This window comes from Suricata suricatta, chromosome 3 (assembly GCF_006229205.1).
Source record: "Suricata suricatta isolate VVHF042 chromosome 3, meerkat_22Aug2017_6uvM2_HiC, whole genome shotgun sequence".
Classification (NCBI taxonomy): Eukaryota; Metazoa; Chordata; class Mammalia; order Carnivora; family Herpestidae; genus Suricata; species Suricata suricatta.
In genome coordinates this window covers 6,471,702-6,496,934 of record NC_043702.1, presented here as the reverse complement: position 1 = coordinate 6,496,934, position 25,233 = coordinate 6,471,702, and the positions used below count along the sequence as shown (strand labels likewise).

General features: G+C 50.6%; 1 protein-coding gene across 1 annotated transcript in view; it reads right to left on the bottom strand.

Annotated features, from left to right (window-relative positions):
* LOC115286265 (ephexin-1-like) overlaps positions 1–25,233 on the bottom strand; it is a 42,179-nt gene that overhangs the window by 14,999 nt on the left and 1,947 nt on the right. Inside the window, exons 3-4 of the mRNA XM_029932863.1 lie at positions 24,676–24,826; positions 18,261–18,565 (exon numbers count right to left, since the gene is read on the bottom strand). Of these exons, the coding sequence (XP_029788723.1) occupies positions 18,261–18,565; positions 24,676–24,826 (456 nt within the window). The remainder of the gene's footprint in view (positions 1–18,260; positions 18,566–24,675; positions 24,827–25,233) is intronic.

Here is a 25,233-nt window from a genome sequence, read left to right as displayed (position 1 = left end):
TATGTGTATGAGTATGTGTGTTCACGTGAGGATGTGTATGTGTATGCATGTATGGGAGGGTGTGATGAGTATGTGGGTGTGTATGCATGCGTGCGTGTGAGGGTGTGTATGGGTGTGTGCATGCTGTGTGAGTGTGGTGTTAGTGTATGTATCCGTGTGAGGGTGTGATGCGAGTGTCTGTGGGTGTGTGAGTGTGTATGCAGTGTGAGTGTGTGATGAGTGTGTAGGGGTATGTGTGCGTGTGAGGGTACGTATGGGTATGCGTGTGTGTATGCTTATGAGGGTGTGGTGAGTGTGAGTGGGCCGGTGTCCGGAGGCCGCTCCTGCGCTCTGAGCGTGCCCTCACCGCCCCGCCCCCTGCAGGCCCCCCCATTGCGCTTGGACGACCCTGCATCTCATTTTTCTTGGCAAATTTAGACTTCTCTCCAAAGAAAGGAAACGACGTAGTGAAGGCGCTGGCGACCCGGCCAGGACCAGCACCATGAGGTCTCACAAGAGCTGTCCCGCAGTGTCCCCCACAGGGCCATCCCGCAGATCCCAGGCTGGCCCCGCACCCCTCAGATACAGGACGCCGGGACCCTCATTAGCACAGCATAGGCCACAGGGCTGCCTGGGGCTCGCGGGGTGCTGCCGGCGGCCTCAGCACGGAGGGGAGGGGGGACAGGGTCAGGGCCACCCGGGCCATGCTGTGCAAACGATGCACTTGAGGGAACAAATGAGACCCCACCCCAGCAGCAGCGATGAAAGACGAGGCAGGGGCACCAAGAAAAATCTGCAGGAAAACACAACATGCTTTAGATGGAGGAAGGCGAAACACCAGCCCCGAAAACACAAAGAGCCCCGTCCGGGGAGAACTCCGTTTACCGACCCCTAAGTCGCTGTGACCTCAGACAATTCAGCTCGTGCTGGATTTCACCGTCTGACACGGTCCTTGCCGCCCGACCGCCCGAGCTGCCCTCCTCTGTCCTCCGCACCCGGCTCTGACATCGCCGCTGACATCGGTCTTGCGTTCGGATTCCGCGAGCAAAGCTCAGGCTGAGCAATCCCCACCTCGCCCTTTTCCTCCCCGGTGGCCTTGTCACTGAGCTCCCATCAGAGCAGGTCACGGGGACACAATGGATCTTACGTGGCCCGCATTTCTCCACCAGTTATGGACTGAATGGTGTCCTCCAAGCTCCTATCTTGAAGCCCTAGCTCCCAGTGTGACTGAGTTTGGAGACGGGGCCTGTGAAGAGGTCAAGGTTGAATCAGGTCATAAGGGTGGGACCCTAACCCAGTATGACTGGCGACCTTATGAGAAAAGACACCAGGGATGTGAGCCAAGCGGGGAGCAGGTCTCGCCAGAGATGGACGCTGCCCGCACCTTGATCTCGGACCTTGAGGCCCAGAACCGGGAGGCATAACCGCCCGCTGTCCAGCCGCCCGGTCTGGGGCAGTTGGTTACAGCAGGCCAACCTGGCCGAGGCACCACCCGCTTTCCCATCTGGCTCCAAGAAGCCGGGCCCCTTTCCGTCCTCTGGGCCGGACATCAGTCCGCCTGCCCCGATCTGGACTGGAGGGTGAGGCCGGGAGCCCCCCCGACACAGGGCACACAGGTCTCAGGGAACGAGGAAACTTCGAGCATTATTCCAAATCGCTTCATCAAGTCCCGGAACCAGAGTCAAGAGAAAGGACAGCTCTCTGCTGTCCACCCTGCGTCCCTGGGGGGACTCGGAGCAGACAGGACTCTTCGCCGAAATTCTGTAAAACAGCATGTGTTGCTTCCACAAAATCACACCGGGAGAAAGAGTTCATTTTGCAAGAACCGATGGCCATTCCTGCCACCCTTCCTGGGAGAACGAAGCATCTTGCTCTCTCTAAATCCAGGCAACTCTGGGCTAAGTTCCTCTCTCAGTCACTAAGCTCCTGCTCAGACAGACGGCTGCAACACTCAGCTGGTGAGCGGTGCCCATAAACACCCTCCATCTCTCCACGGTCCGTGCAGGGTCCTCAGGGACCAGCGGCACCGGGGTGCAACAGCTGGCCCCAGTCCAACACCCAGCAGGTGCCCGGCGTAATGCTCTGCGCCCGTGACGTGTCACCTCGCTCTGTCCTCATGACGACCCTGGAGGTCTCCCAGGCTGTCCCCACCGGGCAGATGAGGACACTAAGGTCACATGGCCTCTGGGCACCAAAACCAAAGCTTGTCCTCTGGACTCCAGCTCCAGGCCTCAACCTCCACATTACGGAACGAGAAGGACTTTGACACAAACACTGAGGTTTTCCCACGAGCCCAGAGGCCGGCGGCGCCTGGCCAGCGCCCTCTCCCCGGAGGTGGGCCTGCTGGTATTTATGCCTCCCTCCTACACTGGATTAGAGACTCTCTCCAGGTTCTTAATCATCCGCTTAGCTTTATGTGGTGTTTTCTTTTTTTTTTTAATTATTTTAAAATTTTTATTTTTGAGAGACAGACAGAGACAGAGCACAAGCCGGGGGAGGGAGGAGAGAGAGGGAGACACAGGATCCGAAGCAGGCTGCAGGCTCTGAGCTGTCAGCACAGAGCCCGATGGGGGTTTGAACTCACAAACCGTAAGATGATGACCTGGGCTGAAGCTGGATGCTCAACCGACTGAGCCACCCAGACGCCCTCTATGTGACGTTTCCCAGTAGGTGCTCAATAAGTTAGTGAAAGGAAAGACCTCCAAACGACCACTGGAACGTAAACCAGTCCTGGTTTGTGGGTTATATGGATGGGTTAGCGATGCCCACCAGCTCAAACTTCCACCCGAAGCTTCTGCTGGCCAGGCCCCCTGCAGCCCCCCCACACCCCCTCCCCGCGGGGCAGCCTGCATCGATTTACAAGGACACCACTGTGAACTGCACTTTTGTTCCTCTTTCTTTCCTGGGTCCCACTGGCCTGTATGTCCCATGTCCCGTCTCCTTTCCTGGATGGCTTCCTAAAGCAGCAGGTACAGAGAACTCAATGCTCCAAAAGTTGGCTGAGCACCTACTAAGAGCTGGGGATCCCGAGATGACCACTTGTTTTCCTGCCCCCTGCCCCGCTGGGGACCATCAGCCAGGGGTCCTCCAGCCCCGGGGAGCCCAGCCCTCCCCCCCAGTTCACCCGCTCCACGAACGTGAGCCAGGAGCCACCTCCAGAAAGTGACTGGGGGCACTGCTGGGGACACGGAGGGGCGGAGACACACTGTCACCGAGGATGCAGCCGGGGCACAGCCAGTGACAGCTCAGAAGTGAGCTTCACAGTAAAGTGGGAGGGGGCCTTGCCCCAGCGGTGGAGAGAGGCAGGCCGCCAGAGAAGGGTACTGGAAGGGGCTGAGTCGAAGAACTTGTAAGAGTCAGCCAGGCCAAAGTTGGGGGAGGGGCGTAAAGCCAACACGTGTGTGCAGATGCAGATGCCCAGGCCTCTCCCAGATGCACACATCACCTGTCTTTTAGCGGGGTGCCCAGGTCGTGCTGACGCATGGCAGTGACTGAGGACTGTGGCACCCAAAGCTTACACAAGTCCTTTCTTACTTGTCACCCCGAGTCCTAAGTGTCAGAGCACCTGCCTGAGGCCTGTCTCTCCTGCTAGGACGTTTACTTTTAGCTGGAGAGTGGGAGGGGACAAGGGAAAGCTGGGTCATAATGCCCAGGGTTTGGGGTCTCCCTCTTAGAGCCCTAGACTGCCTCAGAGGCTGTGGGGACACAACCCACTTTGGTTCAGACCCCACGGTCCAGGCTCCATGTCCCACCATGTGCCAGAGAGGGTTACGGCCACCCTGTCCTGCTGAAGGCTGGGCTCTGTGCTCCAGATGCCCAGTCCCTGTGCACCCCATACACCTCAAATAGAAGCCGGACGCATGAGGGTGAGCTGTCCATGCACGACCACAGGCCTCCCCTCTCCTCCGCGGGTGTCGCAGAGCCAAGGAAAGGGGCGGCCAGGCCTGCGATCAGAGGCAGAAAGCCACCCTGGGCAGGACACTCCCACGTGCTGTCACACTGGCCCCCCTGTGATCCACTATAGGGGCACAAAGCTCAGTAACTCATACCCCGCAGGCATGAAGGTGGACAGAAGTGAGACCCAAAAGGCTCTTAGGAAGGAAGAAGCCCTTCAGAGCGTCTCTTTCTTCCACGGATGGTGATGAGGTCAGATTCCAGAGCCCAGGCCTCCACCCGCCGCGGTGAGGTCTGGTCCGTGTGGGGAACTCAAGGAGGGACAAGACCGTCACGGGCGTTGCGACAACGGCCTCGTGGTGCTGCTGCGGGCCTGGGGTCCCGTAGGAAATCCGCGGTTGCCTGCAGCCTCCGGGGGCCCAGTGTGCCCCCCACACCCCAGCAAGGCCCCACCATGTCCCCAGCCCTAGTAATTATGTTTTCGCCAGACGACCTGCTTAATACGGTAATTTATGAAAAAGTTTACATTGAAGTTCGTGTAAGCCTAAAAAGACACATTCTTGAAAAGATGTGCAGCCTCACTCACAGTAAGAGAAATGCAAATTAAAGCACAACGAGATGTCGTTTGTGATCTAGCGCAGCGGGCAGGACAGAACGGCCGAGTGATGCACGCCAGGGACGCGGGAGTGTGAAGGTAATTGGCAATTCCTTCCCCAAACTCAAAAACCAGATCACTGTTAACTCGACAGTCCCACCGGCACCCCCACAGGGATCCACTGTGTGAACTGCAGTCTTAGACGGCGCTGCACTGAGTGTCCTTGATCCACAACATTTCTAACTACAAACGTCCACTGATGAGGTAAGTGGTATCAGGAACAATGGAGGCCCAGACAGCTAACAACAACAAAAAGAACAGGGTGCTCCATCTGGGCTGTTATGGAAAGATTTTCAAAACGTTTTGCCAAGTTAAAAAAAAAAAAGCACGGCATTAACAACGTAGTAGCAATTTACCATTTGTGCGACACACACACACATACACACACACACCCTGGCCCTGATGGCCAGGCAGGAGAGAGATGTTTCTCACTTTTTGCACTTTATATCAGGTACATCAATTATTTATCCAAAAGATTCCTTTTGAAGATGACAAATGCAGGGGTGCCTGGGTGGCTCAGTCGGTTAAGCGTCCGACTTCAGCTCAGGTCATGATCTCACGGTTCATGGGTCTGAGCCCCACGTCGGGCGCTGTGCTGACGGCTTAGAGTCTGGAGCTGCTTCGGATCCTGTCTCCCTCTCTGCTCCTCCCCCACTCGTGCTCTCTCTCAAAAATAAATAGGGGCGCCTGGGTGGCTCAGTCGGTTGAGCCTCCGACTTCGGCTCAGGTCAGATCTCACGTTTGGGGGTTCGAGCCCCGCGTCAGGCTCTGTGCTGACAGCTAGCTCAGAGCCTGGAGCCTGCTTCCGGTTCTCTGTCTCCTTCTCTCTCTGCCCCTCCCCTTCTCATGCTCTGTCTCTCTCCGTAACAAAAATAAATAAACATTTAAAAAAAATTTTTTAAAATAAATAAATGGTAGGAAAAATTTTACAAAAAAATTTTTTAAATGACAAATGCTAACTTCGCTTTGTTAAAATAGTTCCAGGTATTTGTTATAAGACAGAGGACGACTGATGTTGTGTGTGATGGCTACAGTCCGGTTAAGCCACGGGGCAGAATTCCCTGCCTCCTCCCGACTGGAGACTAAGCTGCTGAAAGGTTCAGGTTTTTCCTCAAGAGACAACTACGTGATCCAGTGAGGGCTGGTGAACAAAATAGCAATCACGATTTAACTTCTTAATCGAAGCATATCATATTAAAAATCCACAATTTCCTTCTGAAATGGATAGTCTTCTTTTGAAAACGAAACAAAACAAAACCATTTAAGGTCTAAGTTGTGCAAAAGGAAGAAAGCTCCCAGTGTCACAGGCTGAGCAGCCCGCACAGGACAGCCACCGGGTCCCCTCCCTGCTTGTCCCCGGCAGGCTGGAGCTCTGGGGCTGTCCCGTTGCCCGTCAGCACCAGCCCGCGGGGCCCCGGGGAGTGCACCGGTGACCCTGTTTCCTTGGAGACACTCAAAATATCCTTCCCTGCTCCGTGTTCAAGCCGTGCTCACGCCGCTCACCACGACCGAGGCCCAGGGCAACGCTGTCTTGTTCTATCCCCTCGGCCTAGCCAGGTTCCTGGCGCTCGCTGCGGACACAAGCCACACGGGCCACGGGAGTGACCCCCCCCAGTGCCATGCTGGGGGGGACGGCCCCTCCAGATCCTCCGGGCGAGTCAGGCCCAGCGAGTGTCAAGTACTATCTGATGTTTACTCCGGGGTAGTGGCTGTCCCCCTCGCTCCCCTGTTCGAGTCCCCCCTCCTCGCTGTTTGCTCCTTTCAGGACAATTCTGTGGTCTGTGGCTTTCCGGAAGGCCCCGCCCCCACCCCCAGCTGAACACCCCTCCACCCTCTCTACAGCCGCCTCCCTCCTAACCTTGTCGCGGGGACGCCGGATGATTATCTTCTCAAGCAGAACTCCCCACCTGCTCCAAGGAGGACAGTGGAACCAAGAGCTTCAGAATAAGTTTAAAAAGTAGGAAACAGGGGCGCCTGGGTGGCTCAGTCAGTTAAGTGCCCGACTTTGCTCAGATCATGATCTTGTGGTCTGTGAGTTCGAGCCCCACGTCGGGCTCTGTGCTGACAGCTCAGCCTGGAGCCTGCTTTGGATTCTGTGTCTCCCTCTCTCTCTGCCCCTCCCCCATTCATGCTCTGTCTCTCAAAAATAAATAAATGTAAAACAACAAAACAGGAAACAAAACCAAGAAAATCCTACCCGACACCTAAGACAAAGCTTTCCGACGTCAGCTGCCTAATTACTTGGAAAGGGAGGGAAACCTACCATTTTATTCTTAAATCCTGAGTCTTTGAGGAGATGAAGACTCAGGTCTACCAAAAGGCCCTCGTTTGGGGTATTTTCCATGTGTGAACACTAGTTCATCACCACCTTTTGCTGCCGCCGCCTTCGTGGTCAGAAGGCAGAGAGGCCCCAAAAACACACTGAGCCGGGGGTCCAAGTCGCCCGACTCGCTTTGAGAAATGAGAGGCTTCTGATGCAGAAGTCACCGATTTGGAACAAAACGTCCGAAGGTCTCGCGGTGGGGTCCGCTTGCCGAATATCAACAAGATAGAAACTCACATTCAGCTTCATAAAAGAAACGTGAAAAGTCAGACCCCCAAGACTCAGAGGAAGAGTGCGGCCATGGTATTCGCTCCCGCGTGGCGGGGCTCTGACTGCGAGCGCGTCCTACCTGCTCGGGGGCCGCAGCGGACGCACAGGAAGTGACAGAAACGTGGTCTATTAAATACCTTATTTCCTAGGCCAATGCTACTACACACGTCATGTTCCATCCTGCCGCTTATGTTTTTTTATTTAAAATATTTTTTTTAATGTTTATTTATTTTGAGAGAGAGAATGGGTGTGCACACAGGTCGGGGAGGGGCAAAGAGAGGGAGAGAGAGAGAATCCCACGCTAAGAGTGAGAACGCACCCAGTGTGGAGCCCAAACGCAGGGTTCCATCTCACAACTGTGAGATCACGACCTGAGCTGATATCAAGAGTCAGATGCTTAACCAACTGAGCCCCCAGGTGCCTGATTCTGCCTTTAAAAAACTTCCAATGTGTTGTAAATATTCACCTAGTTCTTTTTTTTTTCATTTTTTTAATGTTTATTTATTTTTGAGAGAGAGAGACAGAGACACACAGAGACAGAGCATGAGGAGGGGAGGAGAGGAGAGAGAGGGAGACACAGAATCCGAAACAGGCTCCAGGGTCTGAGCTGTCAGCACAGAGCCCGGCATGGGGCTTGAACCCACGAACGTGAGATCATGACCTGAGCCGAAGTTGGACGCTCAACCGACTGAGCCCCCAGGCGCCCCTGCCATTCCTTTAAAGCATTTTTTTTTTTTACATGTTCGGCCTTTATATACTCTCTTACTAAATAATTCCCCTATCATTGGGCATTTCAGGTTCGTACCCTCTTTCTTACCCTAATTTTTGCTGGAATGAGCATCCTAATAAATATTTGTGCACATTTCTGACGATTTTTAAGGTAAATTTCTAGGAATAGTAACACTAGACAGTGTACAAACGTACTCCCGTGAGGGTTTGGTATAAATATTGCCACACTCACCCTATCAGCTGCGCTCAGGAGCGCTCGTTTAAACCCCCCCATACCACGTTTTAAATATACTTTTAAGTATACTTCTATTTAAACGTCTCTGCCATTTGCAAGGCCTGGACCGCAAGGTTGCTTTAGTTTGGATCTCTTCGAGGACACCAGTGACTTCGATTTTTTTCCTCCTTTTTTAAATCACTGGCCACTTGTGGTTTTCCAGAGAATTGTTTTGTCCACTTTTTTTGGGATACTCATCTTTTTCTTACTGATGGGACGTACTAACTGACGGAAGCCTGGGTTTTGCGGACACACCCAAACAGCTGAGTGTTGTAGGTCCTCCTTAAAATCAGCCGTCTCCCTGAGCCACCTTATTGGATTCACTACTTTTGAGTCCTTCAAGATTTTTATTTTTCATTTTATTTATTTATATATTTTAAAAATAATTATTTTTGAGAGAGTGCAAACACAGGGGCGGGGGTAGGAGGAGGGGGATCTGAAGATCTGAAGCAGGCTCTGCACTGACAGGCGGACAGCAGCGAGTCCGACACGGGGTTCGAACCCACGAACTGTGAGATCATGACCCAAGCCAGTCAGCTGCTCAACAGACTGAGCTGCCCAGACAGCTCCTCGAGACTTCTAAGCAGGCAGCTGTCTGTCATTGGCAGGTAAGAGTGGCTTTGACTTTCCTTCTTCTTTGCTTTTTTTTTTTTTAATTTTTTTAAATGCTTTTTATTTATTTTTGAGAGACAGAGAGAGACAGCTGGAGCAGGGGAGGGTCAGAGAGAGAGGGAGATACAGAATCTGAAACAGGCTCCAGGCTCTGAGCTAGCGGTCAGCACAGAGCCTGACACGGGGCTCGAACCCACAAACCGTGAGATCTGACCTGAGCTGAAGCCGGAAGCTTAACCGACTGAGCCACCCAGGCGCCCCTCTTCTTCTTTGCTTTATGTCTTGTTTCTTTCCTCGTCTTGTTGGACCGGCTCAAACTTCCAGAACATCAGTGTGAGCAAGCTCCTATTGCTTCTATTGCTGCCAACGCTTCCTCGTTAAATGTGATCTTGGATACAGACTTAAGATACTCCTCATAAATTTCAGAAAGTATCATGAGTTTTGTTTAGATGGTAATAAATGTACTACTTCCCTTTTCAATGTCTTTGAAGATCAGGGTAGTCTTCTCCTCTGGCCTGCTGATATGATACATTTTGGCCCCGAACCTGGCACTTATCTTTGCATTCATGCATAGTGCTCAATGTATGTCATTCTTTTGATGTAGCTCCAGGTTTGATTTTCTTCTGTTTTATGTAAAAATTTGCCTTAATTTATAGTGAGACAGATCTGGGTTTTATTTTGGGGGGAGTGTGGGAAAGAGTGCTTATTTCGTTGGGCTGAACAGAATGAGGACATTCAACCTTTTTTCTTTCTTTGTTTTACATTTTAGTTTTTTTTTTAACTTTTTTTTACATTTATTTATTATTGAGAGACAGAGAGAGACAGAGCACAAATGGGGTAGGGGCAGAGAGAGAAGGAGACACAGAATCCGAAGCAGCTCCAGGCTCTGAGCTAGCTGTCAGCACAGAGCCTGACGCGGGGCCCAGGCCCACGAACCTTGAGATCATGACCTGAGCCGAAGTAGGTTGCTCAAATGACTGAGCTACTCAGGCGCCCCTACATTTTAGTTTTTAAATTAATATGCAGTAGGGGGGCGCCTGGGTGGCTCAGTCGGTTGTGTCCGGCTTTGGCTCAGGTCATGATCTCACGGTTTGTGGGTTCGAGCCCCACATCCAGCTCTGTGCTGACAGCTCAGAGCCTGGAGCCTGCTTCAGATTCTGTGTCTCCCTCTCTCTCTCTGACCCTCTCCTGCTTACGCTTCTACTCTCTGTCTCTCAAAATAAATAAAAAACATTTTTAAAAATTTTTAAAAATTAATTAATTAATATACAGTAAAATTGACTCTTTGGGGGTGCACAGTTCTGTGAATTTGGACACAAGTATAGATTCTTATAACCGACACTGCGGCGAGTGCACACAAGGGTTCTATCACCTCAAAAGTCCCCCGTGCTCCTGTTCCAGTCACACCCTCTCCACCCCTCACCCCTGGCAACCAGCCATCTGGTCTCTGTCACCGGAACTCTCTTGCTCTGAATGTCCTACACATGGAATCACGTCGTGTGCAAGCTTTCTGACTCCTTTCACTCCGCAAGATGCCTCTGAAATTCATCTAAGCTGTGCCTATCAACAGATCCGAGCCCGGGGTGGCACGCCATGGTGCGGACCCTCCACAGCTCGCTCCCCCATCTATCCGTTAAAGGATATTTGGGTTATTCCCAGTTTGGGGCAATTATGAATAGAGATACTATAAACGTTCATTTATTTGTCTAGAGTGGTGGTTCTCAACCAGGAGCTATTTTTGCTCCCCGGAGGACAGTCAGCTGGGTCTAGACACATTTGTGGTTTGACGGGGGGCAGGGTTCCCCTGGCATGGAGTAGCAGGGAGGCTGCACAGGGGAGCCCCGCCCCCCGACCAAGGAAGATCCAGCCCCAACTGTCATAATGTTGCTCTTGAGAACCTGGTCTGGGTAGACACCTACGACTAGAACTGCTGGGCTGTCCGGGGTCTGTTTCACTTATAAGAGCCCTGAGTTGGGCTCTGCGTTGAGTACGGCACCTGCTGAAGATTCTCTCTCTCTCTGCCTCTCTCCCCCACTTGCGCTCTCTCTCCCTCTGTGTCTCTCTCTCTAAAATAAAATAAAAACAAAATAAAAAGAGGGGCGCCTGGGTGGCTCAGTCGGTTAGGCGGCCGACTTCGGCTCAGGTCATGATCTCGCGGTTTGTGGGTTCGGGCCCCGTGTCAGGCTCTGTGCTGACAGCTCAGAGCCTGGAGCCTGTCTTCGGATTCTGTGTTCTCCCTCTCTCTCTGATCCTCCCCTGCTCATGCCATCTCTCTCTCTCTCTCTCAAAACTAAATAAAACATTAAAAATTTTTTTAAATAAATAAACAGAAAGAAACCGCCAACGCTTCTCCAGAGCAGGATGCAATCCCACCAGCAGTGCACACGAACCCCAGCTGTCACACATCCACACCAGCGCCGGCACCCGCTGTCGTATTTTACGTTTTTCTTTTTTTCTTTCTTTTTTTTTTAGCTAGTGTGTATCATTATTATTAGTTTTTTTTAATGTTTATTTTTGAGAGAGAGAGAGCAGGAGTGAGGGAGGGGCACAGAGAAAGGGGGAGACAAGATTCAAAGCAGGCTCTGAGCTGACAGCAAATAGCCTGATGTGGGGCCCGAACTCATGAACCGTGAGATCATAACCTGAGCCGAAGTCAGACACTGACCCGACCGTGCCGCCCAGGCGCCTCTATTATTATTAGTTTTAAGAGGGTGTTTCTGTGTGGATTTCTTAGGATTTTCTATGTAGATGGTCAGCAAATCATCTGTGAACAGGGACAGCCATGGCTTATTTCCAACGTCCCTGCAGACTTTCTCTTGGGCTCAGGGATTATGTAGACATGTGCTGCTCAACCTGTGTCTGGAGAGTTTTCTTCATGTTTTCTTTATGTGACTGGTTTTTATTTTATTATAATCGGAGAACATACTTTATATGATCTGAATTCTTTTAAATTTGATCTGTCTTGGTGAATGTTCTCTGTGCACTTGGAAAAATCCCTATATTCTTCTAGTGCTGAGTGGAATGTCCTATAAATGTCATTAGTTCCAGTTGGTTGATGACATTCAATTTTTCTCCTTTATTTTTTTTAAAGAAAGTAGATTCTGCTTTATTATTTATCATTTTTTAAGTAGGCTTCACACCCAGCACAGAGCCCAATGTGGGGCTTGAACTCATGACCCTGAGATCACCCAGGCACCACCCACCCCTTCTAATTTTTTTGTTTTTTGAGCAAGGGGGAGAGCATGCACACGTGTGCACGGTGGGGAGGGGCAGAGGGAGAGAGACTGTTAAGCAGGCTTCATGCCCAGCGTGGAGCTGGTCGAGGGGTTTGATCCCACGACCCTGGTATCATGACCTGAGCCGAAATCAAGACTAGACGCTCAACCGATTGAGCGCCCCAGGCACCCCGATGACATTCAATTCTTCTATATCCTGACTGACTTCAAGCCTCCAGGTCCTACTGATTACGAGAGAAGGGGTATTTAAGCGGATTTGTTGCAACGTGTGTGTGTGTACACTACTGATCAGATTTGGTGACTAAGATTTTCAGATGATGTGAGTAGTTCCCTTTTCACCATGCTCTAGAGCAGGGGTCAGTCTACTATGGCCCACGGGCAGCCAACTGTAAGTGCAAAGTTCAGTTGGAATGTCCAGCCCTTTGCACGGTGCCTGTCTGCGGCTCTGGCATTGAAATGGAGAGCTGAGCGGCTGGGAAAGAGGCCGTATTTACTGACAGTATTTACTCTCTGGTCCTTTACAAGTGGGTGGCGCCTGCTCTGGACCCGTCCTGACCGACACAGCGGCAACCTGGAGCTCTTGACAAGGGTGGTTTAAATTAAGTAGAATTAAACATTTGGCTTCTCGGTTGCACCAGCCGGGTTTCAAACGCTCAACAGTCACATGTTGACTGGACACCGTTGGGGATGCGGCTGGAGAACACGTCCGATGTTGCAGAGAACGCTGCTGGCCTGCAGTGTTCTAGACTATTCTAAGAAACAAGGGACTCCTCTGTGCTTTGGCCACTTGGAACAACTCAGTCATCTGGGTGCGACATCTCTTTTGTGGACTGTGTTGGTTACCTCGTAGATTTTGGTGTTTAAAAATTTTTTATCTTCGAGTTGATTCTTGGTAGCTTATATTTTCCTATAAAATATCTTTCACATCAAAACGTTGACAGTATTATCTTTTGATCTCTATCCTATGTTTTCCTTAAGAGGGTGTTTGGGGGGGGGAGTTCCGCCAGTAAGTCTCAAGCTGACATCTTAGTTCAGTTAATTTTGTTATTTATTCCTTATTTAATAACGAAAGCATGGAAGGTTGTGATTTTTTATCTAAATGCAGTTTTGTCGGCATTCCATGTTTTTAAAATGTGAACTTACATTATTTAAATTTGTTTTCCTGTTTCACTGCATGTTACGGCAGAGAGATTATAAAATAAATATTTATTGAGCTTTTTCTTATGGCTTTTGAATTTGGCCACTTTTTGGTGGTGTTTATGGACACTGGAAAATAAAAGGTTGCTTCTCTTCAGAGCAGTGCTGTCCAACAGAAACAGAAGTCTCACATACAATTTAAAATCACATTAAAAAAGGTAAAAGGAAAAAAAAGAAAGAACAAAAAGAAAGAAAAAAGAAAACAAAAACAAAAACAACAACAAAAAAGGTAAAAGGAAATAGGAAGTTTTAATCTATTTTATTTAATCTAGTAATCCAGCATACTGCAGGCTATTATGCCAGTGTGCAAGATAAAAATTATTAATGAGGCACTTTGCTTTCTTTTTATTTGTACTAAGTCCTTAAGACGTGGTGTGTGTTTTACAGGCAGAACGTGTCCCAGCAGGGCTGGCCACGTTAAGTGTTCTGTAGCCATGAGCGGGGTGTGGCTAACGCGGACAGCACACTTCCAGGGCCTGTAAAGTTCAGTAAGACTGTCTTCAATCCACCTTGTTACGTTTTCAAGATGGCTTATAACCGTGGCACATCCCAGCCCTACGGAAATAGTACCCTGTGTACGTTAGCTTCTGCTTGTGTTTCTGGCGGGTTCCGCTTTCTGGCTGCCAGTTCAGAACAGTTGGTAATACTACCTTTTCATTTAGAGCGCACCTCTCGGGAATGGCCCTCCTAATTGTAAGACAGAGCTTCCAGGAGACTAGGTTTAAAACAGTAAAAAGACAGGCAGATTTTCTGTAAAAACAACAAAATATTTTTACGTGAAAAAAGATACCACAGACAAAGCAGGAAGGCAGGGCTCAACTGAGCCAGTCTGTGTGGCTCTTTCTTCCTAAGTCAGTCGATCTGCACAACCCTGTGATGCAGGTGCTATGATTACCTCACTTTGACAGGCAAGGAAACAAAGGCACAGAGAGGTTAAGTAACGTGCCCAAGGTCACGCAGCTAGGGAGCAGCAGGACTGGGATTCAAAGCCAGGCAGCTGGGCTTTAGTGCCTGTGTGCATAACTACCACGCTAAATCACGTCACTTATACTATGTGACAGAAGAAAACATTTTGAACATATATTTAAAAAAATGTAATGTCCAGAACGTATAAAAAGCTGCCGTCAATCAAGAAGAGAAATACAGGGGCGCCTAGGGGGCTCAGTCGGTTAAGCGTCAGACTTCGGCTCAAGTCACGATCTCACGGTTTGGGGGTTCGAGCCCCGCGTCAGGCTCTGTGCTGACAGCTCAGAGCCTGGAGCCTGCTTCAGTTTCTGTGTCTCCTTCTCTCTCTGCCCCTTCCCTGCTCATGCTGTCTCTCTCTGTCTCTCAAAAATAGGTTTAAAAAACATAAAAAAATTTTTAAAGAAGAGAAATACAGTAAAACCTTGGTTTGTGAGCATAATTCGTTCTGGAAACATGCTCGTAATCCAAAGCACTCATATATCAGAGTGAATTTCAAGAACCACTGACTCAGTTGTGCCCACGTGACATCTGGCATCATGTGCCACTTGTATTGCAAGAAGACGTCGCTCGCTTATCAAGTTGAATTTTATTAAAAGTGTTGGCTCGTCTTGTGGAACACTCGCAGAACAGGTTTTTACCCGCAATCCAAGGTTTTACTGGATAAACAACCCAAGAGAAAAAAGGGCAAAAGATAAGAACAGGCAATTCATAGACAAGGAAATGGAGACAGCCAATAAATATCTGAAAAGATGCTCAATTTACAAGTCATCAAGGACAGGCGGGTTAAAACAAGATACGATTTTTTTTCATCCAACAGACTGGAGCAAACATCATGAAGTCTGCTAACAGGCACCCTGTGGTGGTACAAAACTGGTCTTGCCTTTCTGAATGGCAAACTGGCAGAGCCCACCACCATTTAACGTGCTCTTTGCGGTGACACGCACCCCAATGTTTATAGCAGCGTAATCCATAATAGCCAAATTTGGAAAGAGCCCAGATGTCCATCAAGCGATGAGTGGATTAAGAAGATGTGGCATATTTATACAATGGAATACTACTCGGCGATGAAAAAGAATGAAATCTTGCCATTTGCAACCACATGGAAGGAACTGGCAGGTCTTATGCTAAGTGAAAGAAGTTAGAGAAAGACAGATATATGTGGAATTTAAGAAACTTCACAGATTTCATAGGGGAAAGGAAGGAAAAATAAGACAAAAACAGAGGGAGGCAAAACATAAGAGACTCTTAGGTACAGAGAACAAACAGGGTTGAGGGCAGAGGGGAAATCAGGGATGGGCATCGATGAGGGCACTTGTCGGGATGGTCACTGGGTGTTACATGTAGGTGATGAATCACTGGGTTCTATTCCTGAAGCCAAGACTACACTGTATATTAGCTAACTTGAGAATTAAAAAAAAAAAAAAAAAAGCATACATGAAAATTTAGAAAACCTTAAAATGAATAAACTGTTTTTTGCTTTTTATTTTTTTCACTTAAAAAAATTTTTAGGGGCGCCTGGGTGGCTCAGTCGGTTAAAGCATCCGACTTTGGCTCAGGTCATGATCTCACAGTTTATGGGTTCAAGCCTGCTTCAGATTCTGTGTCTCCCTCTCCCTCTGACCCTCCTCTGCTAATGCTGTCTTTCTCTCTCTCTCAGAAATAAATAAAACATTAAAAAATTAAAAATGTCATCTCTACACCCAATGTGGGGCTTGAACTCAAGACCCCGAGATCAAGAGTCACATGCTCTTCTGACTGAGCCAGCCGAGCGCCCCTAAAGCGCACTTTACTCTGACGCATGAGCACAGAGATGTGCGCACACAGAAGCTCTTCCTAGTCAAGTTCCATGTGACCACGCGCTGAGTCAATGGTCACCAGGCTGCTCTGGGCCACCTGCACACTTCCTTCCCCACCTAGGAGCCACCCCCACACTCCCCCCTCTTACACCCATCCAAGCCGGCTACACTGCAGGCCACGGGGAGCGGTTTTCATGAAAACTAAGCTGAAGGCTCTAAGAGTCCAGTAAAAAGCAAAGTGGTAAAAACCCAAACCCAAATCAAACTGCTCTTAAATAACACAAGTGTAAGTACAGGGGAAACCTCATAAAGACCTGTGAGGATTTTGCACCTACGGGTCTGAGCTCCGAAACCAGATGGTACGTTGTGACTACGCTTTACCCAGAGAGAGAAGACGACATGGCCGGCCCTCTGGTCAGACCCCAGGAGCCACGAAAAGGCCCGCACAGGTGCGCACCGTGCTTTCCTAAGCAACGAAATGTATAGCTGCTTATTTAATTTTAAAACGCTTAAAGAAAGCAATACCTTTATCAACATAAAGATGCCTTTAACAAACGAAATGCCTAGTTCCCTTTGGTAACATCCAAATTCCACTCTGCCCCACAACGTAACGGGTCTAGCATGCCAATCAGTGGGGAGGATTTCGGTCTTTCCACAGAGGATTTCAGCAATTTACACATATTCTAACCGAGACGCTTGTCATTGACTCGGCCGCCTTATTTTATGCTATTTGGGCTTTTTGGGGGCTTTTTTACGGTTTTCTTTTACTACAAAGGCCCTGTGCTCTCTGCTTTGAGCTTTGCTTACGTTGTAGAAAGCTGATGTTTTAAGTTCTACTGGAGTTTGTCTCTAAGCTTCCCGAAGTAGTTCAAATCTTTATTTCTCTAATTATTGGGGTAAAAAAAAAATAAATATTTACCCAGAAATTGGTTTTTTTCCTTCTTCTAGGGACAAAAGAAAGGAAAAGGAAAGAAAAGAAAGCCCCTGGTGGTAATGCTGTGTGAAAGAACCAAATACAAAATAACATTGAAAAATTCCTTGGATGTGAAAGTCAGTTAGGGACGGCAGCCCTGTCTGCGGCTGGGGAAGCCTCCAGGTAGGAGGGATGGACAACTGCAGGGGGGCGGGGGTTTCCCCACGTGTTCTGGCACCTTCCACACGGTGGCTTTTCTCAAAATACCTCCCCCTGCCTCAGCGGAGGCACCCCCCACAAGCGTCCTCACTTCCGGTGGGGGCGAGTGGCTTCTTTCTGTCTCCTCCAGTATTTTTGTGCAAAACTGGGGAGAAGCCACATCCGGAATGGATGCCTACACATTACTGACGTCAGAAGTTTCAGAACAAAACAAAACAAAACAAAACAAAACAAACCCTTGACACAGCCATTTACAAGTCACTGCTCACAGGCCCCAAGGGATGTCAAGTTTTAATGGATCCCTCCCGGTCCTCCCTGATTCTCCCACAGACAGAGATGATGAAACTGGACTGAACAGATTTAAAAAACCAAATCTCTCCATTTCCCCTCGCTCTATCCACCTCTTGAAATTCCTGGTGAACGCCACGGGGGTCCTCACCCCTGCACTCCCTGTCCCCACGGGGGTCCTCACCCCTGCACTCCCTGTCCCCAGGGGGGTCCTCACCCCTGCACTCCCTGGCCTCACCGTTGACCGGCCACGCTCCAGTCTCTCCAGCCCATGGGTCTTCTCTCTGCACCCAAGCAATCTTTGCTCAACGAGATGAACGTGCAGATTTCTGGGTGACGCATTCCCGTCACTGTTAAATTTCATGGGTTACCTCTCCCTGCTAGCAACAAACCGTCAGGCAACCCAGTGCTTTTGCCTCAGCCTAACTCACGGGCAAGGTCTGGCTGAGCCGTCAAGCGACGCGGAGAAGGGACACAAATCCTCGACTTCCCGTTTAGGGAAGACTGACTGGCGCCAGGTTGCAGGGACTCCAGAATGAAGCGGTGACGGTGATCCAGAGATGACGCACTCCCATCCCCGGGTGCAACCACGCTCACGCGTGCCCCACAAACACACGACGGCGCTGGCGGGGACCAGAGCACGCCACCTTGCTGCCTAATGAGACAGCCATGCTGCGAGGACGCAGGTTTGGGCTGAGCTCTCCTAGCGGGTACTTTTTGTTGCCTGTGAAATGATGTGAACTTCCCCACATGTTCTGGATGGCTGGTCCCTGCCTGGAATTCTTCTCCTGAGCCAGCTGGGGGGCTTCCCGTCACGGAGGAAGCCGCACCCCTGTTGGTCAAAACACCTGTAAGTTCTGAAAGCAGATTTCTCCCCCTCCCCCCCACCCTCCCCAGGCAGCCCTTTACCTCCTGCAGTTTGATCTCTTCGGGCTGGAGGATTTCTAGCACCCCGCTGCTCTGAATCTCAGGAAGATCCTGCCAGAGGTTAAATCTGGAGTGGGGGTTACTGAGCAGGCAGATCTGGGGCAGAGCCTTCCTCTCTGGTGGGCTGGCCGGCTCGTCCTCCTCCTCCTCCTCGTCCTCCTCCTCCCCTGCAGTCTCCTCGCTGGCCGGGGAGACGTGGGCATTGGTTTGAATCTCCGCATCCTGCTGTCTCCTGGTCTCAATTTCCTGGAGTGTTGACTTGTCTCGGTATTCCTGATACAGGAGTCCTGAAACCAAATAGGTTTGTAATGAAGAAAAGGGAAAGATTTCAGGCAAAGGTCTTTCGGAATCCCTAGGTCAAGGCTCGGTACTCCTATCAAGGGCAGGTGCTTCGCCTAGAAAAACATACAGCTAGCCAGCCCCGCACCTGTCTCCCCGAAAGGCCATGCAGCCCAATGAACTGCCACTGTCTTCATTTCTTGGGAAGGATCAGCATGAGGAACTTTTGTTCAACAAATAAAGAAATCCCTGAACGTATTCAAAATCCAATCGAGGGGCGCCTGGGTGGCTCAGTCGGTTAAACACACGACTTCGGCTCAGGTCATGATCTCATGGTCCAGGAGTTTGACCCCGCGTCGAGCTCTTTGCTGGAAGCTCAGAGCCTGGAGCCTGCCTCTCTCTCTCTCTCTCTCTCTCTCTCTCTCTCCCCCCTTCCCTGGCTCACACTCTGTCTCTCTCGCTCTCAAAAATAAATAAGCATTTATAAACCCAAAAACAAGCCAAAATCCAATCGCACAAATAGACTCTTTCCCTGAACGTACTTGGCCAACGAGAATCCGGAATTTGATGTGTTAATAACCGAGGCGCACAGAGTTGATGGTCGTGTCTCCATCGTGCCTCAGCATCCCAACAGGATGCTTTCCGTAGCTTTAAATGCTTCAATATTAAAACTCAAGTATGTTCATTTGTGAAATGGGAGTAGTTGTAAATTCTCATCGTGAAGGAAAAACCAGTATTTCATCAACCGTATGATTCAAACAGGAAACACTCCTTTTTCGTGTGTGCTTTTACAGTTTCAGACTTACCTCCCTGACCAACTGTACTTAAAATAAACGCATTCTAAGTCTCCAAGGAGATTTGGAGGTACGTATGAATCAGCATAAATGTAGCATCTCCATAGGGAAAACCCACTTCAGACAGCCTGGCTGCCTGGTGGAGGGACCTGCTCTTGGCAGCAGAAAAAACGTCAGTGGCGAGGGGGGCAGGGTTCCCTGGCCCAGGGTGGGGGTCAGACCCCCTGCCGGCCATGCCATGGAGGTGCTAGTCTATCCGGTTGGCAAGAGAGAGGCCCCAAGAGACTGCAGGTGAGCAGCTGTGGCCTCCATTTTGGATGGGTGTGGTTAGAAAGAAGGATGCTGGGAAATCGCCCAGGCGGGTGATGTGGGGGCCTGAACTACGCGTGGGGGGTGGGGATGGAGCCAAGTGCCTAATTCAGGGAACACGGACAACAAGTTGGGTCATGAAAGACATCCAGGTGGCCAGCATGGCAACGGGAGCTGGGGGCCCCATTCAAAGAGACAAGGAACACAGGAAGGGGGCACGACTGGGGGAGGAGGTGGTGGAGGGACCCAAGGGGCACCCAGGAGGAGAGGTCCAGTGAGCAGCTAGCTGGACACACTGGTCTCAGCCGCAGATTGGGCCCCTTGACGTGTCTACCTAGGAAACAAAGAAGATTTTCCCAGGGAAATTGTAATCGGGATGAATGTGCCACTTGTGAAGCACTTTCTCTTACAACGGAGTACACACATTAGCTATTATTCCTTCCTGATCTAATTGTTAAATACATCTAAACAGGAGACAAGGGAATGAAAGAAAAAACAGATTAACGTCAAAGTCCTGAACGTAGGAAGATAAATTATATTCATAAACAAGAACCCTGCAGAATTAATTAGTTGTCTTTCTATGCCTCATAATGCAACATTACACAGCCTTTATGGTAAGCATGGCATTTACTTAAAAAAAAAAATTAAGATCCTGTGATGTTGCAATGTTAGAATCCCGTGATTCTGCCACGTTACAATGAAAAAGGAAAGTCTCTGTCGAATGCAATCCACACTGAAGATCTGGAGAGAGAGGTTTAACGTCACTACACAAACTGGCTCCGTCACGAGCAGAAGTTTAACCAGGGTGCTGACACTGACCAGTCATTCTCCCGGGATTCCAACGCACGGTGCTGACAGAGGCTTAAAGAAATCAGGTTTCTGTGAGTCGACTTGGATTCACGTCTCAATGTGAAGGAGCCTCTCCCATAGTAGGTGCTTAACTATTTGTTGGACGCCTTTAAACAATGCGGTTTCTAAAGCTTCCCCAGAGTGTCTGGCGAATCTGGCATCTTTTGGAAGGTTCAAAAAATATGTCTTATGTACGCTACGGTCGGCATATCGCGGCTGACTACTACCTCCGGCGTCTCACTGTGATACAGATGGTGAAGAGAAGCAAAAATATCAGCGTGGTGGGTAGTTGGGTTGAAAATAATAATTCGGAAATCACATCGTGGCAGACATGTGGGCTGGCTCTCCCCCATCTTGTCAGCCCCCTTGTTCCCAGCTGGTGGGGAAGGGGCTTTGTTTGGGTGCTGACCCGTTCTGTGCTCGGGGAAGTGGGTGAACGCTGACTGATCAAAACCTACTGTGATACTACACTGTATGCCTGAAACTAATGGTAGTTTATAGGTTAACTAACCGGAATTAAAATACAAGCTTAAAAAATATAAGTAAAAACTTTCTCCAAAGGATGGGAAAAAACCAAACCAAACCAACAAACAAAAATTCTTTAGAGAGAGCTCTCAATTATCTTAGCAGTATAATGGCTAGCTCGAGGGGACTCCCTTGGCAAGATAAAATCACAGAAATTAGTCTTACGATTTAGAAGTAAATGTCCACAACCAGTGTAAATTTCCCTTAAAATCTGGCTTCATCTACTTCAAGGGCCCCATCTGCCCTGTAAGAGTCATAGGGAACACTCAGCCCTAATCTCTAGGTTCAAAGGATACAGGTTGTTCATGTATATGCTGAAAGCCAGGAAACAAATTTAACAAAATCCCCTGAAAAAAACACAAAAACAAAAACCTACCATGATCGTTCCCTCCCTCTTGCCAGTGGTGGGTTTAGACATGAATGTGACACAGGCTGGCCAAGGAGAGTAAGGGGACATTCTACATCTCTGGGAAGGGCTTTCTAAAAAGATGTTCTTCTCCAATAAACATTTGAAGACAAAGTCCCTTGAGGATGTGATGCCTGGAGCTGTGGCAGCCATCTTGTGACATGAAGCCCAAATGTTGAGAACCATGGAGGGAAAGGGGCTGGGTGACTGCTTGCCTGAATAGACCAATTCCAGAACGTCCTACCTCTGAGATAAAATACTGCCACTGTGTAAAGTCATCTTTTTGCTGGATATTCTGTTACTTTTAGCCAATGACTCCTACTACCAGTAATTTTAGAATTTAATTTAATTTAAATTTAATTTAATATGAATTTAAACACCAATTTTCCTGGATTTACCGTGACTACAAAGAGTTATCTGACACACTGTGTAATCATTTTTCATAACTTGTTTATTTTTATTGGTCTTAAAATTCAGATTGATATAGCTCTACCTGAGAAGCTACGTGTTAACTGATTAAATTTCTGTACTCCTTGTACTGTTGTGTTTTCCTGGCTTATATTTTGTACATGCAGCAGCACAACGTTATATGAAAGTTAACTTTACTGGTAAAGTCTTTCACCTGGTATATTTTTAAAAAATTTTAATGTTTATTTATTTTTGAGAGAGACACACAGAGTGAGAGTGGGGGAGGGGCAGAGAGAGAGGGAGACACAGAATCCGAAGCAGGCTCCAGGCTCTGAGCTGTCAGCACCGAGCCTGGCATTGGGCTCAAAGCCACGAACCTTGAGATCATGACCTGAGCCGAAGTCGGATGCTTAACTGACTCAGCCACCCAGGCGCCCCTTTCATCTGGTGTATAATTTTTTTAATGTTTATTTAAGAGAGAGAAATAGAGTATATGAACGCGCACGCAGAGGAGAGGCAGAGACAGGGAGATAGAGAATCCCAAGCAGGCTGCACGCTATCAACGCAGAGCCTGCAAAGGGCTCCATCTCCCGGAACCATGACCTCAGCTGAAATCAAGAGTCGGACGCTTAGCCGACAGAGCCACCCAGGTGCCCGCCACCTGGTATGTCATATTCATGCAGAATTAGAAGACCCAGTTCCCATCTTTCCTACTTAAAACGATCGGCACCAGGCCGGCTGTGCTGCCCTGTGACACAGGCCCCGGGGGTCATTCAAAATCTCACTTTCTGAAGTCAGATGTTCAGTTTGAATCAACTCACACAGAAACTTCCACAGGCTGGGGAGCCGTTTATCTTTTAGGGAACACCTTCCCCGCGTCAAGCGCTTGTCAGGTGTCGCAGGTGACGGACAGCAGCCCCGCACACACGAGGCCGGTCACAGGGTCTCGGGTCTAGGGTCTGCGACGACAGGGGGGCGCCGTATCGTGCACCATCCTCGGTCGTTCTGTTCGGGCCTCCGTGGGAGACCCTGCCAAACCCAAGAGCGGCCTGCAAAATGCCCGCACCTGCTCCCCCTTCTCGCCCCTGCTCTATTCCCCTGCGGCTTTAGGAACCGGTCCTCCGCTGCCACCTGGCAAGGAATCCCGTTCATTCCCGGAGGTTAAGGGCAGATCGGGCGCTGGGAGGAGTCTGCTTAGCACGGGCCTCAAGCCCCTAACGGAGGAGGTGAGGTGGCATCCATCCGTCACAGCCGGGGCGCACCTACCATGGGCCCAGCCCAGCAGCCACACAGAGATTCTCACCAATTACACCAGCAGAGACTGGAAGATGGGGGCGGTGGGAGGAAAGACTCGGGATACCGGCCCTACGGTTTGCCCACGGGGAACTGAGGGCCAGCATGAGTGCCTACCTGCGCTCAGGGCCCCTGCTTCAAGCTTGTGCTGCTAGCCTAACAGGACCCGCCACCGCCAGGAGGGGGTCGCCAGGCCCATGATGCACAAGAGAGCCCCTCCCTCGGGAAAAGGAGGCTCGGAGCTCCCCACCCCCCACTCTGTGTCCTCCCCAGTTACCACACTGATTTTAGCCACAGAGGATCCCTTTCAGAGGGTGGAAGTCCAGGTTTCCAGCGTATGCCAACTTGGCAGAAGTGGGTCTCCTCACTGCGGAGGACAATGTGGCACAGACCACGGGCTTTAGGGGCCTTTGTGTTGGGCCCCTCTCCATTGCCCCAGCAAACAACGGTAAAATCTGCGACCATCACCACCACCACCCAGCCTGACACACAGGACGCCTCCGGGTAACACAGCTCCCCGAGCCCGCGCAGCCTAAGGGCTCCCAGAATGCACCCCACCCCCTCTGCCACCGCTCCGTCTGGAGGAAACCCTTCCAGGGAAGAGTGGGCTGGCCCGAGGAGTCTCCCACAGGCAGGGTCTCCCGGGGCAACGGACACTCAGCTGCCACCTCAAGACCCCTCATGTGCGCCTCAACGGCTGGGAGAAGGGACAGCAATGATGTATTTAGGGAGGAACCTTTCCAAGCCTAGCATTTTCTAGGCAGCCAGTGCCATTTCCCAAATAACGGAGCCCACGCGACCCCTTCTCTGCCACCTCTGTGACCACCACCAGACGGTCCTAGTCTGGCGTCGTTAGCCATTTTTGACTTTTAAATCCATGTGCTCGAGTTCTCGAGACACCTTCTCAACCCGTTCACACAGTAGGTCAGCCACAGCTGCACAGAAGCGGGAGGCGCAGGGCTGTGCCCCCCACCCCCAGCCCCGACCCTGGAAAAGCAGGTGGAACCGGGCTTCCCTTCCCAACCCAGGGGCCTCTAAGGCTCCCACTTTCTCTCTGCTTTACCCTTCCCTCCCCAGTGCAAAGCCCAGAGCCGCCCCCTCCTCCTGAGCCAGGGTCCCTGCAGAAGTGTTCTCAGACCTGCCGTCTTTCCAGGTCTGTCCCAGGCCCCTCCCAGGTGGGGGTGGGACAGCACCCCTTCCTGCAAAGCCCAGCAGCGCCTCACCCCTGGTCTTGTTGGCAGAAATGACAAGGGAGCAGGGAGCCCTCCCCCACGAAAGGGCTGGGCAGGTAAACCTCTCTGGAGAGCAGGAGAGAAATCCATTTGCGGAAGCCCAATTAATATGCATATGCACCGTTAAAATGTGGCGGTTTTGTCTATGGAACTATTTGGAACCAAATATGTTAAAAGAAGTCCCTTAGCCACGTCAGAGACAGTTGCTCACATTAATGCAACATCTCGCGGGCCGGGGGGACCCTCGGAGTCCCCCCCGGGACGCTTCCCCAGGGAAGCCCCGCCCGGCCGGGGACACCCACCTATTTGTTCGATGAGGTTTCTCCAGGAGTCCGCGGGAAAGGGGTGGATCATCTGCAGGGCCTCGGTGAGCGTGGTCGGGCTGTCGGCGAGCGCCGGGCACTCCTCGGGCGTGGCCCCATTTCCCGGGGTGGAGGACGACTCGCTGCCAGAGAGAAGGAGGGGCAGGATTGGTTATTTTTAAGCAACCACACACCTTGGCCAGCTGGCGAGTGGCGTCCGCAGAAGTGACCCTGGCCAACCGGACCCTACCGGGGACGGTCCAGGCCGAGAGGTCGCCGCCCCTCCCGGCCCGGCGGGCCCCACAGACCCTTTTTGTCACCGCACCCGGGCGCGACCGGGTGATTCATTCCCCCACCAGCCCGCCCAAAACCTTCATGTTTTCGGACTCGCGGGCAGGCGTCGGAAACTTGGCGCGCCCTGCCTGCTCCGCGGCGCCGACCGGCCGCCCCGACGGGTCGGGCGGCCGGGATCCCAGCCCGCGCCGCTCCCCCACTGCCGTTCGCTGTCACACGACCCCTGGCCCCCGACCCCCTCCGGCTCCGGTCCTCGCGTCCCAG